The sequence below is a fragment of the Scyliorhinus torazame genome, chromosome 1, assembly GCF_047496885.1.
Source record: "Scyliorhinus torazame isolate Kashiwa2021f chromosome 1, sScyTor2.1, whole genome shotgun sequence".
Taxonomy (NCBI): domain Eukaryota; kingdom Metazoa; phylum Chordata; class Chondrichthyes; order Carcharhiniformes; family Scyliorhinidae; genus Scyliorhinus; species Scyliorhinus torazame.
In genome coordinates, this window is record NC_092707.1 from 163,078,428 (window position 1) to 163,096,139 (window position 17,712).

The 17,712-nt window shown below is 42.1% G+C and overlaps 1 protein-coding gene across 3 annotated transcripts in view; it reads left to right on the forward strand.

Annotated features, from left to right (window-relative positions):
* yars1 (tyrosyl-tRNA synthetase 1) overlaps positions 1–17,712 on the forward strand; it is a 53,737-nt gene that overhangs the window by 5,052 nt on the left and 30,973 nt on the right. For all 3 annotated transcript variants that reach the window (XM_072501094.1, XM_072501093.1, XM_072501095.1), the window contains exons 2-8: positions 6,471–6,562; positions 7,652–7,798; positions 12,001–12,176; positions 12,327–12,456; positions 12,868–12,948; positions 14,334–14,426; positions 17,347–17,482. In XM_072501094.1, coding sequence (XP_072357195.1) covers positions 6,471–6,562; positions 7,652–7,798; positions 12,001–12,176; positions 12,327–12,456; positions 12,868–12,948; positions 14,334–14,426; positions 17,347–17,482 — 855 coding nt within the window. The remainder of the gene's footprint in view (positions 1–6,470; positions 6,563–7,651; positions 7,799–12,000; positions 12,177–12,326; positions 12,457–12,867; positions 12,949–14,333; positions 14,427–17,346; positions 17,483–17,712) is intronic.

The window sequence follows — 17,712 nt, forward strand, 5'->3', positions numbered from 1 at the left end:
ATACCCCACCCTCACGGGCCAGAAGATAGTCAAGAGCATACCGGTTCTGCATTGCAAACAACCGTAGCTGTGACAATTCCTTGGTTATTGCCCCGAGGGCTCCCAACGTTTCATTTCCCAAGATGGTAAGGCCACAAATAAAATAATTCCTATCGCTGACAGCCAAAGAACCCCCCACACCTCCCAGTGTCAAGACGCTCAGAATCCTCCACCCGGCTGAGTGGCCCCGGTTGGGTGCAAGAACCTGAGGTTTTTTCCAGTTCTCGCAAAATTCAGCAGAGACTGCCCGGCGTGCTAACTGATTATGCAGCTTCCACGCCGAAGGGCAGGGGACTGTGGTAGGGACTAGAGTCCCAATAGCAATTTGGCGGGGAAATGGGGGTGACAAAACATTGGTCGCTGTGCCATTAAATAAAAACTAGTATCCTTGTTCCGTGTGCAGGCTAGCATCACAATCAGTATATCGGTTGCGTAAGGATCCCCCAGTAGCCCAGTTTATCCAGCTTTGAAACACCCATTCGGGCCGCCTAGCAATGCGGAAAGCCCTAGTCCCAACAGTGATATGAGAGACATTCGCCCAGCCACAAAGGAGCTGGAGGCCGGCGTTCAATGGAACGCAAGTGGTGTTGTAACAAACGCATTGGCCAGACGCCTGGGTGATATGGCACCTCCTGTCCGTACAGGTGGGGAACAGACATGTTATATTCGTTTCCACCTCTACCAGCAAACAGCCGTATCCTTCACTGCTGAAACAATTCTCGTACGACCGGGAATCCCTATTGGGAGTGAAGTGGCTAGGTATGTACGCCCTCCACCGTTGCAGCCTATCATACTGTGAATGGGAATTATCCCGAGGAAGGGGAAGGCAAATAGCCGGTGGTGCTGAACCCGGATCGTAAGGAAGAGTGACTTGCTCGGGCAGTGGCTCGGAATGCTGACAATGAACCACCGTTTGGGGAGTGCCCCAAAGCGGTGAAACAGAAAATAACCTAGACACCGCTGCGGGGTTCGGGTAGCAGACAACCCGTCCCTGGCCATACAAGCGGTGGTAAATCTGGTAAAAGAGATTCATACTACCCGGGTTTTCCTCAGTTTGGCCTTTAACTAACTTAAGTGTATCTCCCGGTAACCTACGTTCTAGCTGTACTTCCCTTCTCACACGCCCCGTCCTCTCTCTAGTCCCTTTCTCTTTCTCATAGCCTCTTCCTATGCTCTCCTGATGACCTGATGTTACCTTTATTGCACCAATCTTAACACATCCAAAATCAAATTTACATGTATTCCAAAAACAAGGCAATGTCCAGATAATATTCCCTTCCCATCGCCGGGACCGGTGCAATTGCTTCATGAGTCCTGCATTCTCCTTAACTTTGACGACCTTCCATGAGTCGATACCATGTCCTCGTATATGGGGGCAGCGAAGAACATCACCTTTGCATAGGTGATGTATCCTTGTAGATTGGTTGGGGTTACAAACATAGATAATATTCCCCTTTTCCATGTCCATCGCCAATAACACTCCAAGCGAGGTGAGGCCAAATATCACACAGACGGTGCGTAGCCACCCCATCATGCTCCACACCGGTAAAATAGCACTGGAGAAGGGAGGCAGGTTAATCTGTCCAAGAAAATGAGGCCCGTTATCAGAACTCAACTGAGCTGGTCTACTGTACCGGGGAATGATTTCCCGCATCAGAACTTTAACCCCAGTAGCAGCTTTATTATCGGTAGTCGGATACGCCTCGACCCATCTGCTGAACACATCCACAATGACCAAAACATATTTATAACATTGACACCTTTCCAACTCAATGTAATCCACTTGGAGCGTCTCAAAGGGACCACTGGGCAACGGGGTTTGCCCCATCCCACAAGGGATACCTTTTCCGGTGTTATATTGCTGACAAATCAAACACCGATTACTGATACTCTGGGCCAACCCCTTCATTTTAGGGTGCCACCAAGTGTCCAGCAACAAATCACTAGTCCCTCGAGCCCCACAATGAGTTGCAAAGTGTACACATTCAATGACCCATAAAGCCAGTACATCAGACATACAAGTCTGATGTGCTGGCGTGGTCCATAAAGAGGAAACAGAATCATATGTACAACCTAACCGTTTCCACATTTGTTTATCACTCTCAGGAGCGTCCTCCTGTAACCTTATGACGCCTTGGATGGTTGGCATTGACTTGTCAGAAGCAGACATATTTATAGTAGATCGTTTAGTCTGACTTAACATTTTAGGCACCATCACTTGCTGAATTTGCGCGGCTGTCCGCGCTGCACAATCTGCTCGTTCATTACCAACGTCAACTGGGGTCTTACCATTTGTGTGGGCAGCGCATTTAATAACGGAAATCTGCACGGGCATAAGAAGGGCCTGCAGTAGGTCATTAACTAAACCCCGGTGGGATATTTGACGACACATAATCATGTCAGGTTGTTCTGACGAAATATCACTCAAATCGCCCCTTATTGTGGTAGTTTCCTGAATCAAGGCTAAACAGTCGTGGCCAGGTGCGTCTTCATGGACAGGGGAACCACTAAGAAAACAGGCTGGATTGATAGTGGTACAGTGGTTAAATGTCAGACGTGGATTGTTCAAAAGGTATACCTCATACCTATTCTGACGAGCTGCGGTAAGATGCTGAGTCTGCAGTTGCCCCAATAGTGCGATGACTGAGTGGGAGCTATACACCGTAATATCCTGTTGGAGGGTGAGAGCATGTAACGGCTATGTGATGGCATTGATTGAACGTAAATCCTGTACTAATCGGTACTGGTCTGGTTTGGCTGGTTTAGGCATAGCAAGTATGGGGGTGTTACATTCTGATTGGCAAGGGACCAAAATACCCTGTTGCAACAGCTCTTGAATTAATTTGTCTATTGACAGAGCAGCTTGGGATTTCAGGGGGTATTGCCGAATGGAAGGTAGCTTTATATGATCCTTAATCATTACCTTTATAGGTGTAACATTTGTCTTTCCCACTTGTGATGGGTATTCCGTCCAGACCTGTGGATTGACATATTCCAACACATCATGTCCCCAGTGATGCTGCAGTCGAGTGTTAGTTGTTTCAGGGACCTCAAAATATTTTATGGTAGTGCCATCCGGCATGACTTGAAGTGCGTACTCTGTTGGATCCGAATGATCCACTGCCCTCCTTACCATTCGCCCCATATCCCTGGCATGGTACTGGTCGTGGACCTGACGTGTAATATGAGAGCTTACCGAAGCTGACTGTGGCCATAAATGTGGTGATATTGTAACAAAATCGGCTGTACCTTCTTTTCCCGTGACTGTGGCTGTAACCTTGACTGGCCATTTGGTCCCAATTAATGGCCGGTATTTGTCCTCCAACTCCCTGTTTCGTCCAGTTCTGTCATAGGCCAGGGTAACGTGATGCAGTGACTGTTCAATGTCTAACGTCCACCACTGGGGGGTGATAGAAATATAGCACTGTTGTCTCATCCTCCATGATTTAACCGTTACCCCTTCGTCTCCGTACTCTAGCTGTAGCTGGAAGATACACAGTAAATCTCGGGCCAACCATTTACAGTCCAATCCAGTAGTCACTACAAACTGATGATCTGCAGACTTATTCTCGTAAGTGACTGTCACAGGTTCAGAAATAGGATACTCACACACCTGTCCTTGGAACCCCGACAATTGCTGCGTGTGGTCGGATAGTGGTAGTCGAAGTTCTGATTGCACAGAAGACATGGCTGCTCCAGTGTCGATTACAAATGAGTGATGTTGATCTCCTATCTGCAGAGAGATAATAGGTTCCCTGTCCGATTGGAGAGTCCTTATGACTAAATTAGCTAGTCAATCCTGTGTTGGGAAAGGGTTTTCCTGGGAGAAGTCAGTGTATCTCGTCTGTCCTCCCCTTGGTGGGTACCCCCTCCTTTGGGTCGGATAATCTCCTTCTACTGCCTGTCTTTTAAAGGGGCATTCCTGTTGCCAGTGATCTGCACGGCCGCAATTAAAACATGCATTGCTCCCTCTATATCTGCCTCGTCCTCTTCTCCCAGTAGACCAATGGCCCCTCAGAGGGGGCTGCGGTTGTAAAGCTGTTGATGCATTCGGTGGGCCATAAAAAGGAGCTGAGGGTCCCTTTGGGTGGGTTTGGTATCTTCCTAATCGGCAACTGTCTCCGAATCTCACCAGGGGGCACTCTAGCTATTTCCTCTGGTTCTTCGACGTCTCTCCCTGTCACTAGAGGGAGTTCTTTCTCTTCAAAATCATCTGTTGCAGCTCCCTTTGTTCTACAAACCTTGCGGTTTCTCCTTATTTTGGAGGGACTTAGGTGGTATACTTAATTGTTTCTGGTGAGGATCAAGCCGTTCTCTCGCTGTCCGAGATCTGGTCCTAGAGCTAACTGGGCTTGCGAAACAGAGCTCCTCTTTCTCTACTGATCGTGAAGATGGTAAATCAGGACCCATACTATCACCCAAAAGGGCTTGAGTTACTGGCATAATTGGAATCTGGGAGCAGTGACTGGATATCAATTATTATACTCTGGTGGTTCTGGAATTAGTGCAGACAATGCTACAGGTGCAGTCGGAACTTTTAGTGAACATTTTCTAAATTATTGAATTTATCATTTTCTGTCAATTCAAGGCCAGCCATTGACCTACGTAGCTCATCTCTTGTTTGACCCGCGTCTTTCCTGTCTCTACTTGCGCGTTTTTTTTTTTTGGCAAAGCGATTGAAAAGGTTCTAACTGTTTTTTTTTTAACTTAAAAATGTTTGAAAATTCAAATTGAATTACTGCAACTTGCAAGCTTAGCTCTGACCTCAACTCAGAACTAAATTTACGATTTGCTTAACACAAACTTGTATAACATTTACAACTTAATTAATTCTTTATCTTAACAATTTTTCTTTTAACAAGTTTTTCTTACATTCACAAAAATGTTGGCACAGTCAACTATCATCTCCAGATTTACACTTTTTAAAATGGCGTCCGTGACCTTCTTTAAGTTTCTATTAATCTCCAGATAAAATGAGATAAACATTATTTCAAGTAAGTAAAACTTAAGATTCTGGCAATTTCAATCAATTGCATTCGAAAATAATAACTTTTATCAAAGAGGTGGAGAAACCCACTGGTTTCCTTTAATTAATTCAAAACGTAACTTTGCTGGAGTTCACTGACTCAAAGGAAAGGTATCCTATTACACTACAGGCTGCTGCTGTTAACCCTTTGAGAGACTTCTGCTTCAACCAATATGCAGCATTCCCCACAATCTCAACTAGTCCTCAGTACTGCGCCCTTCGCCACCACAGTCCAAGGGTACAATTTTAGCTTAATCAACAATATATTTAAAACACTCACACATAGAGTTGAACCATTTTCAATTTCAAATGTCTCATCAACTCCATAACCTAACCCAAGCCGAATCAGAACTCACACATGGAGTTGAACCATTTTCAATTTCAAATGTCTCATCAACTCCATAACCTAACCCAAGCCGAATCAGAACTCACACATGGAGTTGAACCATTTTCAATTTCAAATGTCTCATCAACTCCATAACCTAACCCAAGCCGAATTAACAATATGAAATCACATCAATTAAATTGCTAATCCCCAGACTGACCTTTGATTTCGTCGAGACGATCTTTCCGTACCAACCGCGAGTGACCAGACTAATCAGACGATAAGAAGAGGGGAAAAATCAATGCGTGGTCATTTTCCAGTTCTGCATTGTGGGCCCTCTTTCCCCATCCTCCTGTTCATAATCAGTCTAATTCTGATTTCGCAGTTGGTCAGAACCATCTTGAGAAATCCGGGTTTTCGGCACCAAATGTTGAATCCCAAGTTTCTTTACCCGTCAGTCTGGCCTCAATACAAGTCGAGATGGATTTGCAGGTACAGCATTAGTTATTTTATTTAGCTTGCAAGCTTGATTCCTCTCACAGAAACATAGGACACGTCCAGTCTCCTATATCCAGGAAAGCGAATGAACAAAAAGACAAAGGGATCTCTGCAAATCAATTCAAATGGTATCAGGTTTCACATACTCGACGCCCATAGGTCAGCCTATATCCCTCCTGACCTGTTTGATCTATTCTGATTGGCTCACTTCCAATCCCTTCCTCTGGCCCCTATTACTCAGCATCCTTTTCTCCTGCTTTGGTGGACACACCTCTTCCTGCTTTTCCATGCGGTCTGAAATCCTTTGTCTGTGAACTCACCAGAATTAGACTGGCCTACCTCTACATTACATTAACTAATATCTCTAAAGTAACTATTTTATATCACATTCGTCATAAGTATACTAACATTTGTTTTGTATTTTTTAGTACTGTTGATCAGTCATCTAAACCTGAGGAAGTATTTGGACTGGAGAGGTTCACATGTTGCAGTGGCAACATCTGTGAGCAATGGTAAACCTTCAGCAGTGCAATGAGCTGAGGTTATTTTTTCCAGAAGCTAATGGCATTATTTTTCTTCCAGTTCATCTCTGGAAATCAGAAGAAACATTCAGCATCATGGGCGACAATACGAATTTAGAGGAAAAGATCAGTCTTATCAACAGGAACCTGCAGGTACGATCTTATGTGAATACCAAACTCCTTTCGGATTAGGAGGTTTTTCTGCACAAAGTGATGAATGTATGGAATAGGTTGCCAGGGGAAATCTGGTAACAGCAAAACAACTGGAATCATTTAATAATCAGTTTGATGGTGAAACATGGGCCAGAATGGCTTCTCTACCATAATGAAACAGAAAATGCTGGAAAAACCCAGTAGGTCTGGCAACAGCTGTGGCGAGAGAAAATAGAGTTAGCATTCAAAGTCCGTATGACTTCTTCAGAGCAGAGTTCACCATCATAAACTTGTGAATACTTAGAAACTGTTGTAAACTCTCACATTTGTAGCTAACAAACAAACAGTTGAATACACTGTAGGATCAAGAAAATGTTTTTTTTAAATTGACAAAGTGTTGCAAATTATTACAAATAATTTACGTTAATGAACAATGTTCAAATCATTATATTGGTAGTAAAGTAAGAATCAGATTAAATGGATAGCATTCCGTCTGTGTTGGAGTCAGTGGATAATTGATTACCTTTGAGAGACCAATCACTTTACTGAAAGCAGTAATTTTCGTGTCTAGATATTGGCTTTTAAGTTTTAACTATTTTCATTAGCTTCATGGTTTCTACTTGACAGAAAGCCTTTATAACAGTGATCTGCCTAAGGACATCTCTGCCTGTTTCTCCACACCTTGCGGTTTTCCCCTTTTCTCTTTGGTTGCTTGTAAGAACCTCCCATTTTCAATTTAAATTAGCAAGCAGACTCGGGAAAAGAATATGAGGTGGCTTCACATGGCTTTCCACATGTGTGCTCAAAAGGAGTACAAGTTCTCATCCTGAAGAATACTCTGCCTGTAAGCAACCATTACCCCTTGAAGTCCTACCTCTTCCACCACCAAAAATTCATTGGTTCCATCATTGGACACGCCTTGTAATCCTGGACCCTTACTGTGCCTGGGGCGATTTGCAAAAGGGCAGGGGTGACCACGTCCGGATGTCTCAAATTCCCCTGCTAACCTACATACTCTTTACCTCAGAAAAAAAAATAATGTTAAATCGATGTAGATGGGAAGAAAAAATGTTCTTTCTTTCTTTGCAGGAAGTCTTGGGTGAGAATAAGCTACGCTCAATTCTGGAGGAGCGGGACTTGCGTATTTACTGGGGAACAGCTACCACTGGGAAACCTCATGTAGCATACTTTGTGCCAATGTCAAAGATTGCTGACTTCTTAAAAGCTGGATGTGAGGTGAGGATGGTTTTCACACAATTAGTGACATAACTGCAAGATGCAATCAAAGTCAACTGTAACAAGATAAGATCCCTCACTGATTTAAAACTCTTGTTACTTTAACTTTTCAAATAATCATACAACAATGAAACAAATCACAGATTTTTCATAAACCTAATGCACATTCTGATGCCCCTTATTTTACAAGACCGGTTAACTTTTTTTGTTTTGTCTGTGTCATAGAATTTGACAAAATGCACCACAGGATTCTGCTATTTAAGGAGATACTCAAATAGGAAATGTAGTAAGGGGGTTCTGATGCAGTGCTCGTGTAAATATGTAGGTTGGACTGCAAAATCTATGACCTCCTTCAGTCAGAACCATGTAGGAAACTGACGGTGTATGGGGGCAGCACGGCGGCGCAGTGGTTTGCACTGCTGCCTCACGGCGCCGAGGACCCGAGTTCGATCCCGGCCCCGGGTCACTGCCCGTGGAGTTTGCACTTGCTCCCGTGTCCGTGTGGGTCTCACTCCCACAACCCAAAAAGGTGTGCAGAGTAGGTGAATTGGTCACGCTAAATTGCCTCTTAATTGGGGAATATAAAAGAATTGGTGTGGGTAAAGCTGTTCTTTTCAGTATCAATTTTAATTTTGGTAATAGTCGCATTACAATGAGCTTCCATATTTATTTTTAATTGGATGAATTACAAACATACGAATTAGAAGCAGGAGTAGACCACACTCCACCATTCAATAAGATCTATTGTTGCCTCAAATCCATATTCTGTCTGCCCCCCAGTAACCTTTGATTCTCTTGTTAGTCATGAATCTATCTACATCCGCCTTAAAAATATGCCATGATGTGGAGATGCCGGCGTTGGACTGGGGTGGGCACAGTAAGAAATCTTACAACACTAGGTTAAAGTCCAACAGGTTTGTTTCAAATCACTAGCTTTCGGAGCGCAGCTCCTTCCTCAGGCAAATTACAAGTTCGAAACAAACCTGATGGAGTTTAACTTGGTGTTGTAAGACTTCTTACTTAAAAACATGCAATGACTCTGCCAACCTATTGTCTAGGGAAGAGAGTTCCAAAGAGTTATGACCTTCTAAGAGAAAAATGAAATCCTCTCATCTTCGTCTTAAATCGGAAACCACTTATTTGTAAATTGTGCCCACTAGTTCTAGTCTCTCTCACAAGGGGAAATAACCTTTCAGAGTCCACCCTGTCTAATCCTCTTGGGGTCTTGTATGTTTCAAGAAGATCACCTTTCAGTTTTCTAAACTCCAATGGATGTAGAATCAGCCTGTACAACCTTAACCTCCCCATCCTAGGCATCATACAAGGTGGCATGGTGGGACAGTGGTTAGCACTGCTGCCTCACAGCACCAGCGACCTGGGTGCAATTCCGGCCTTGAGTGACTGTCTTGTGGAGTTTGCATGTTCTCCCCATGCCTGCAAGGGTTTCCTCCAGATGCTCCTGTTTCCTCCCACAGTCCAAAGATGTGCAGGTTAGGTGAAATGGCCATGATCAATGCGGGGGGTTACGTCAATAAGGCGGGGGAGTGAGCCTAGGTAGAGTGCTCTTTTGGAGGGTCGATGCAGACTCCGTGGGCTGAATGGCCTCTAGGGATCCTATGGAATCAGTTCAGTAAACCTCCTTTGAACTGCTTCCAATGCATTTCTTATGTCCTTTAGGCAGGAGAATGGGGATGAGAAAATATCAGCCATGATTGAATGGCGGAGCAGACTCGATGGGCTGAGTGGCCTAATTCTGCCCCTATGTCTTATGGTCTTTATTAACTAAAGGGACCAAAACTGTACATAATACTCCAGATGTGCCCTCACCTGTACACTATACCAAAGGTGTTAAGTGAACTGGCCTGTAGTTTCCTGCTTTCTGCCTCCTTTCTTTCACATTTGATATTTTCCAATCTGATGGGACCTTTTCTGAATCTAGGGAATTTTGGAAAATTAAAACCAATGCATCTGCTATCTCAGGAGCCACTTAAGACGCTAAGACCTTTCATCGACTGATTCATAATTATTTCTAGCATGTTATCTGTACCCTCTACAGGGGTGCCTTCACTCTGAGGTCATTAATTAATCCTGTCGTATTGCACATTACCAGGTCTCATATAGCCTGCCCTCTGCTTGGTGTTAAATGTTCTGCTCTCAGAAACTGGCCCAAAAACACCAGAAACTCATCATCCAAGTTACCTTTGCCAATCTGATTTGGCTCATCTAATTAAGATTAAAATCACTCTTGATTATACTTTTCTCACAAACCTCATTATTTCTTCCTGTATACTTTGTCCTACAGCATGGTTACTGATAGGGAACCTAAAAACCGCTCCCTCAAATGACTTCTTACCTTTATTATTTCTCATCTCTACCCAAACTGATATCACACCTTGATCTTTAGAACCAAGGTCATCTCTCTCTCTCTATTGTACCAATGTCATCCTTGATTAACAGAGCTACCCCTCCACCTTTTCCTAGCTTCCTGTCTTTTCTAAATGTCATGTACCCTTGAATATTTAGATCTCAGTTTTTTGTCATCCTGTGGACATCTCTCTGTAATCGTTGTCATAATACATATTTTATTTCCATTTGTGCTGGCAATTCATCTGTTTTGTTTTGAATGCTACGTGCATTCAAATGCTGGGCCTTTTGTTCTGTCTTTACTTTTTTGTCACTTCTAACCTTAACTGCTGGTGCACTCTTAGATTTGTATTCTTTGCCCTTCCTGCTGTGCTCTGATCATCGTTTCCCTTATTCCTACCTTTCTCTTTTGACTTGTCTTCTCTATTTAATTCATCATATTTTTCCAAACTTAGTCCCTTGCCCAACTAATTTAGTTTAAACCCCGAGCTATAGAACATTCGTCCAGCATGGTTCAGGTGAAGACCATCCCAGCAGTCCAGCCAGTACTGGTGCCAGTGTCGCATGAATCAAAACCCATTTCTCCCATACGCATTTAACTCTCTTATTTGATTTACCCTATGCCAATTTGCTTGTGGTTCAGGTAACAATCCAGGCGTTATTACCTTTGAGATTCTACTTTTAATTTAGCTCCTAACTGCTCAGACTCCCTCAACGCAACCTCTTTCATAGTTCTTTCTATGCCATTCATACCATGATCTCCGGATCCTTCCCCTTCCATTGCAAGTTCCTCTCCAGCCTAGAGCAGATGTTCTGAACCCTGCCATTGGGCATGCGACACAGGCGCCTGGACCCCTTCTCTCAGCTGCAATTTTTGTCTATCCCCCTGACTATACTGTCCCCAACTGCTCCTACATTCCCATTGACTTGCTTGAATGGCTTCCTGCACCATGGGAAGTTTTAAGAAACATAGGGGGTGCTCCTAGGGGTTTAGGAAGGGAATTCCAGTGCTTTGGCCATGGAAGGATGATGACATAGCTACCTATGGTAAGGCAACGGAAGTTGGAGATGCCCAGAATGCCAGAATTGGTAGAATGGAGATTTCTCAGAGCTGTAGGCAGTTACAGAGTTTGGGAAGGGGATTTGAATGCAAGGATGAACATTTTAAATTTGAAGTGTTGGGGAATGAGGAACCACTGTACGTTTGAGTACAGGATGATGGGTGAATGTGACATGCTGCAAGTTAGGTTATGTGCATGAGAATGTTGGGTTAACTTGGGCTTATGGAATGCGGAAAATGGAAGGTCACTTGGGAGCATTGAAATAGACGAGTCTCGAGATAGATTATAAAAATATACACACGGGTTTCTCAGAAGATTTTCTGAGGCCGATGTTATTATGCACGATGTCCTGGTGAAAGGGAGGATGTGGGGTCAGTAGCTCAGCTCAGGGTAAGATAAATCATTGAGGTTACTAATAGTTTAGCCCATGCTGCAAAATGTGTTAGCAAAGGAGAGAGAATTTAGTTACAGACAGTTTCTGGCAAGGACTAAAGACGATGACTTAGTCTTCCCAGTGTCGAATTGGAGGAAATTTCTGCTCATACAGTACTGGATGCAGGACAAGCTTCTTGACAATATGGAGGCAGTGAAGAGGTCGAGAGATATCGGCATTTGACTTTCTATATTTATGCTGCTTCTCTGTTTCTGTGCAATTATTTTATAAGGATGCCATATCACCAATTCTAAGACATGATGGAAATTATAAAATTATTAATTGAAGTAATAAATAGTTTTGAAATCTTTATTTCCCCCCCCCCCCCGCCCCTTCCACTCCAGGTAACTATTTTGTTTGCTGATTTACATGCTTATTTGGACAACATGAAAGCTCCCTGGGAACTGCTTGAGCTGAGGACGCAATACTATGAACATGTTATAAAAGCAATGCTGGAAAGTATAGGTGTACCGATAGAAAAACTCAGATTTGTGAAGGGAACAGATTTTCAGTTAAGCAGGTGAGAGCAAAGAATTTAGCCTCTATTAATATCATTTGAGGGAATATAGGACAGAAATTCTTTTGATGTCTTTAATGAGTTCAATATTGTTTCAGTTCTTTTGGTTGTAAAAGAGCTTTGCGAAATCAGAATGTCTCCGTATGCTTTCAGAGAATACACTTTGGATGTTTACAAGTTATCTTCTGTGGTAACTCAGCATGATGCCAAAAAGGCTGGTGCTGAAGTGGTTAAACAAGTGGACCATCCGCTCCTCAGTGGGCTTCTATATCCGGGATTACAGGTAGGAATGCGAAAGAACAAAACTGAAACAATTTTCTGTATAAACTATCCATTATCAATATATTGAAAGGGATTTCAAGTTATTAAATATAAAGACTGACCAATTGGCTGATGTTCAAGTGATGTCCCGAGGCAACTCAAACTTTACTTATTAACATTTCTAACTTTCATCTGTGTTATCAATTTACAATAATGTGTCCAAAACCGTGCTGCTCTTGTATTAACTCTGTGATGCTGTTTTTTAATACTTGTGATGAACTTAATGGACAAGAGATTGTTTTCATGTACCTATTCTTTTTGCACTAAAAGTTACAAATCAATATAAACAGAAAGATAAAGCCGATTTAAAAAAAAAAACACATATATTCTGGAAGATTAAGCTGTGTTTCAAATATCATTTCTACACTTTTAGGCCTTGGATGAAGAATATTTAAAAGTGGATGCACAGTTTGGTGGAGTTGATCAGAGGAAAATATTCACATTTGCAGAAAAGGTAAATTTTTACCTTCTAAAATTGACAATTATGCGAAGAGATTAGGAAGTCCAAAGCAAGGGGCGACACGGTGGCTCAGTGATTAGCACTGCTGCCTCACGGCACCGAGGACCCGGGTCGATCCCAGGCCCGGGTCACCGTCCATGTGGAGTTTGCACATTCTCCCTGTGTCTGTGTGGGTCTCATCCCTACAACCCAAAGATGTGCAGGGTAGGTGGATTGGCCACATTAAATTGCCCCTTAATTGGAAAAAAAATAATTGGGTACTCAAGATTTATTTTTAAAAAAGGAAAAATTAATTTAAATGTTAGGTTGAAATATTGAATATCTGGATCAAAGTTGTGTACCAGAATTTAGCTATAATTAAAAAAATAAATCTTTAATATCCGTAACAAAGTTTAGGCATCTGTTCGTAATACCAGTAACAGAAGTTACACATGGGGCTTTGCATCCAGAACATCATTTTATGTTAGAATTTAGGCTGTAGCAGATCTTAAACCAACTTCATTCACAATTTATTTGAATGGGGGACTAGAGTTTCTTAATGAAAGGTGAGACATTTGGAAGAAGTATATGCATTATAAATAAAAACTTTAAAGTTAAATAACTTGAAAAAATGTGTTTCCTTGGACAGTAATTCATTAAGTGCCTCTCAGCAGACACAGCATTCCATTTTATAAATAATGCGTTTAGAGCTGTCTGCCTTGGTAATTTTCAGCATAATTTTCCCCTTTCCAAAATATTCATGCCATTTAGAAATATTTAATGCCCTTTCAATACACTTTTGTGTTGTATTCATTTTGGTTAAATGAAAATTCCATTGTGCAGCTGTCCAACAAAATATATCTCGCTGACTTTGCTAATTCAGATGCTACTTCATTGTGGAAGAAAAAAGTCATAGTAAAGCACAGATATTGAAATGATCATAACTTAATTTGGTCTGACGTGAAACCAGTTTGTTGATATGATAGAGTATTGTGATTGAGATGTTACAGTATCTTATTTCCTGTACTTTCAATAAGTTTTAATCCAGCTTTTTAGATTAATAGACATTATATTTATTTCTAGAGCAGCTGAATTAATCATTTTGTCCTGTTTCTAGGACATAGTTAAAACAGAAGGACTGTTGCCATCCAGCAGATTAGTTACTACACTTTAAAAATAATCCATTAGGAAGCACTTTATGAAACATTTTGATAATAAGGCACTTTAGAAACAAAAGCAGTAGTACAATCTTTCGAGGTCGGTGTTTCTTTTTAATGAAGGCTTCAAACAGTTCTTGTTTGTCCTCTAGCTGAACTACCTGTCTTTGTAGTTGTAAAATGTTATAATGTTGAACTACTATATAAATAAATGTGATGTTAATAATTTGTATATTTATTCAGTACCTTCCAGCTCTTGGGTATGCCAAACGTATTCACTTAATGAACCCAATGGTACCAGGCCTGACTGGAGGAAAAATGAGCTCCTCTGAAGAGGTATTACTTACTCCTCACTCTCATTTCATGTTGTTATTCACTGGTTTACATATATTGATATGGTCCAGAAAGTGAACAACTCTATGGTGAATGCTCAGGTATATATGTTCTTCAGAATACAAACATATTTGTGTAGGTAGAGCATAGTTTGGCAGTGAAGAATATAAAAGAAATTTGGGCTTCAAATTCAGTGGAAGAATTGAGAGCGGCAGTGGTGAGTTAGAGCTGGGTGTTGTCAGCGTACAAAGGAAAATAAATGCTGTGCTTTTGGATGATGATGCCAAAGGACTGGATATGGATGAGAAATAGGAGTGGACCAAGGGGATAGATCCATGGGGGGCAACAGAGGTAACAGTTGAAAGTGGGAAGGGTAACACTGCAAGTGATACTCTACTTGTGATTAGATAAATAAGAATGGAGCCAGGTGATTGCAGTTCCCAGCTAGCTGGACATCAGTAGAGGAGGATGGGGTGATAAACTTTGCCAAAGGCTGCAGACAGTCAAGAAGAATAAAGAGGGAAAGTTTACCTTTGTCACGGTCCCATAGAATGTCATTTCTGACTTCGATAAGAGCAGTTTCGATGGTGCGGTAGCAGTGGGAACCTGACTGGAGGGATTCGAACATGGAGTTCTGAAAATGATGGGAACAGATCTGGGAGGCATCAACACATTCAAGGACTTTGGAGGACGTGGTGGTGCTGTGGTAATGCACTGGACTGATAATACAGAGTCCCAGGCTAATGTTCAGAGGACACAGAATCAATTCCCACCTCGGCAGCTAGTGGAATTTAAATTCAATTAATAAATCTGAAATTTGAAAAAGCTAGTCTCAGGAAGAGTGACCATGATTGTCGGTTGTCGTAAAAACCCATCTGGTTTACTAATGCCCTTTAGGGAAGGAAGTCTGCCGTCTGGTCTGATCTATTGTGATTCCACACCCACAAAAAGTTTTTGGATATATGCAGGTTGAGGCATTGTTTTTAAAAAAAAAACAAGTGTGCCTTACAAAATGTTGGTGGAAGCTTCCATACGTCCCTTAAAAACTTTCTGGGTTGGTTTGGATTTGTTTTATTGTCACATGTACCGAGGTACAGTGAAAAGTATTGTTCTGCGTATAGTCCAGACAGATCATTCCATACATTAAAAAAAACATAGGATATACATGGATACACAATGTAAATACATAGACACAGGCAACGGGTGAGCATATGGAGTGAAGTACCATTCAGTAGAGAAGATGTGCGAAGAGATTAGTTCAGTCCATAAGAGAGTCACTCAGGAGTCTGATAACAGCGGGGAACAAGCTGTTTTTGAACCTGTTAGTGCATGTTCTCAGACTTTGTGTCCCCTGCTCGATGGAAGAAGTTGGAAGAGTGAATAACCCGAGTGGGAGGAGTCTTTGATTATGATGCCCGCTTTCCCAAGGCAGCAGGAGGTCATAGATTATCATAGAATTTACAGTGCAGAAGGAGGCCATTCGGCCCATCGAGTCTGCACCGGCTCTTGGAAAGAGCACCCTACCCAAGGTCAACACCTCCACCCTATCCCCATAACCCAGTAACCCCACCCAACACTAAGGGCAATTTTGGACACTAAGGGCAATTTATCTAAAGGCCAATCCACCTAACCTGCACATCTTTGGACTGTGGGAGGAAACCGGAGCACCCGGAGGAACCCCACACACACACGGGGAGGATGTGTAGACTCCGCACAGACAGTGACCCAAGCCGGAATCGAACCTGGAGCTGTGAAGCAATTGTGCTATCCACAATGCTACCGTGCTGCCCCAATAATCTCAATGTGGACAGAGTCAATGGATGGAAGATGGAAGTCATGTGTTCATGACTCTGACGTTTCTTGCGGTCTTGGGCTGAGCAATTGCCATACCAGGCTGTGATGCAGCCAGATAGAATGCTTTCTATGGTGCAACTGTAAAAATTGGTAAGAGCCAATGTGGGCATACCAAATTTCCTTAGTTTCCTGAGGAAGTATAAACGCTGTTGCGCTTTCTTAGTCGCAGCGTCGATGTGGATGGCCCAGAAACAAATTGATGTGTATACTTAGGAATTTGAAGCTGTCAGCCATCTCCACCTCAGCATCATTATTGCAGACGGGTGCGTACGATACTTTGCTTCCTGAAGTGAATGACCAACTCTTTAGTTTTGCTGACATTGGGGGAGAGATTGTTGTCGTTACCCCACTCCACTAGGTTCTCTACCTCCCTCCTGTACTCTGACTCATTGTTGTTCGAGATCCGACCCACTACAATCGTGTCATCAACAAACTTGTAGATGGAGTTGGAGCCAAATTTTGCTACACAGTCTTGTGTGTATAGGGAGTATAGTAGGAGGCTAAGTACACAGTCTTGTGGTGTCCCAGTATTGAGGACTATCGTGGAGGAGGTGTTGTTGTTTATCCTTGCTGATTATGGTTATCGGTCAGAAAATCGAGGATCCAGTTGCAGAGGGAGGAGCCATGTCCTGAAGTGAGGGAAAGTTTGGAGTAGAGAAGAAATGCAAATATTTTGAATAACTTGTTTCAGTTAGTCAGAGATTAGGTTGCACCTGTTGATTTTTTAAAAAATCAGATCAATGCTGCATTAATCTAGTGAAAGAAGATGCTGAAAAGTATTCTGTGCGTATTGATTGTTTCTGATCGATGAAAAGCTGCAGCTTCAGAACCATAGAGGACATTGTGGATTTAATGGGAACTGGTGGAAAAACTGCTGTGAGGCTCATTAGTTCAGTAAAAACTTAAAACTGTCATTGAAGTTTTAAAAGAATTAGTGGTACTCGTGGATATGTAGATTAACAATGGGACATGAGGGTGAGAACATGGAATATAAATGTTCATATATATTCATAGGTCATTTATTTTTAGGTAATCTCTTTTGGATACTCACATCAATTATTGTTTTTAGGAGTCCAAAATTGACTTGCTGGACAAAAAGGAAGATGTAAAAAAGAAGTTGAAACGGGCATTCTGTGAACCTGGCAAAGTGGAGAGCAATGGGGTTTTATCTTTTGTGAAACATGTCTTGTTTCCATTGCATGGAGGTGAGAGTAAGGAACATGGAATTTTACATGGTGTTGTTCTCAGAATTGTGTTTTTCAATTTCCATTGTATCTTTATAAACACTGTTCAAAACATAAACCCATAAAACTGATTTTTAAAATTTGATATGTTGTAATACCCATAGAGGTCAATAACCTTAAATAACTAACTTCCAGTTACTAGCTGAAAGATTGAAACAACAAGTTTTCACATTTTGAAACTTTTACTGCCA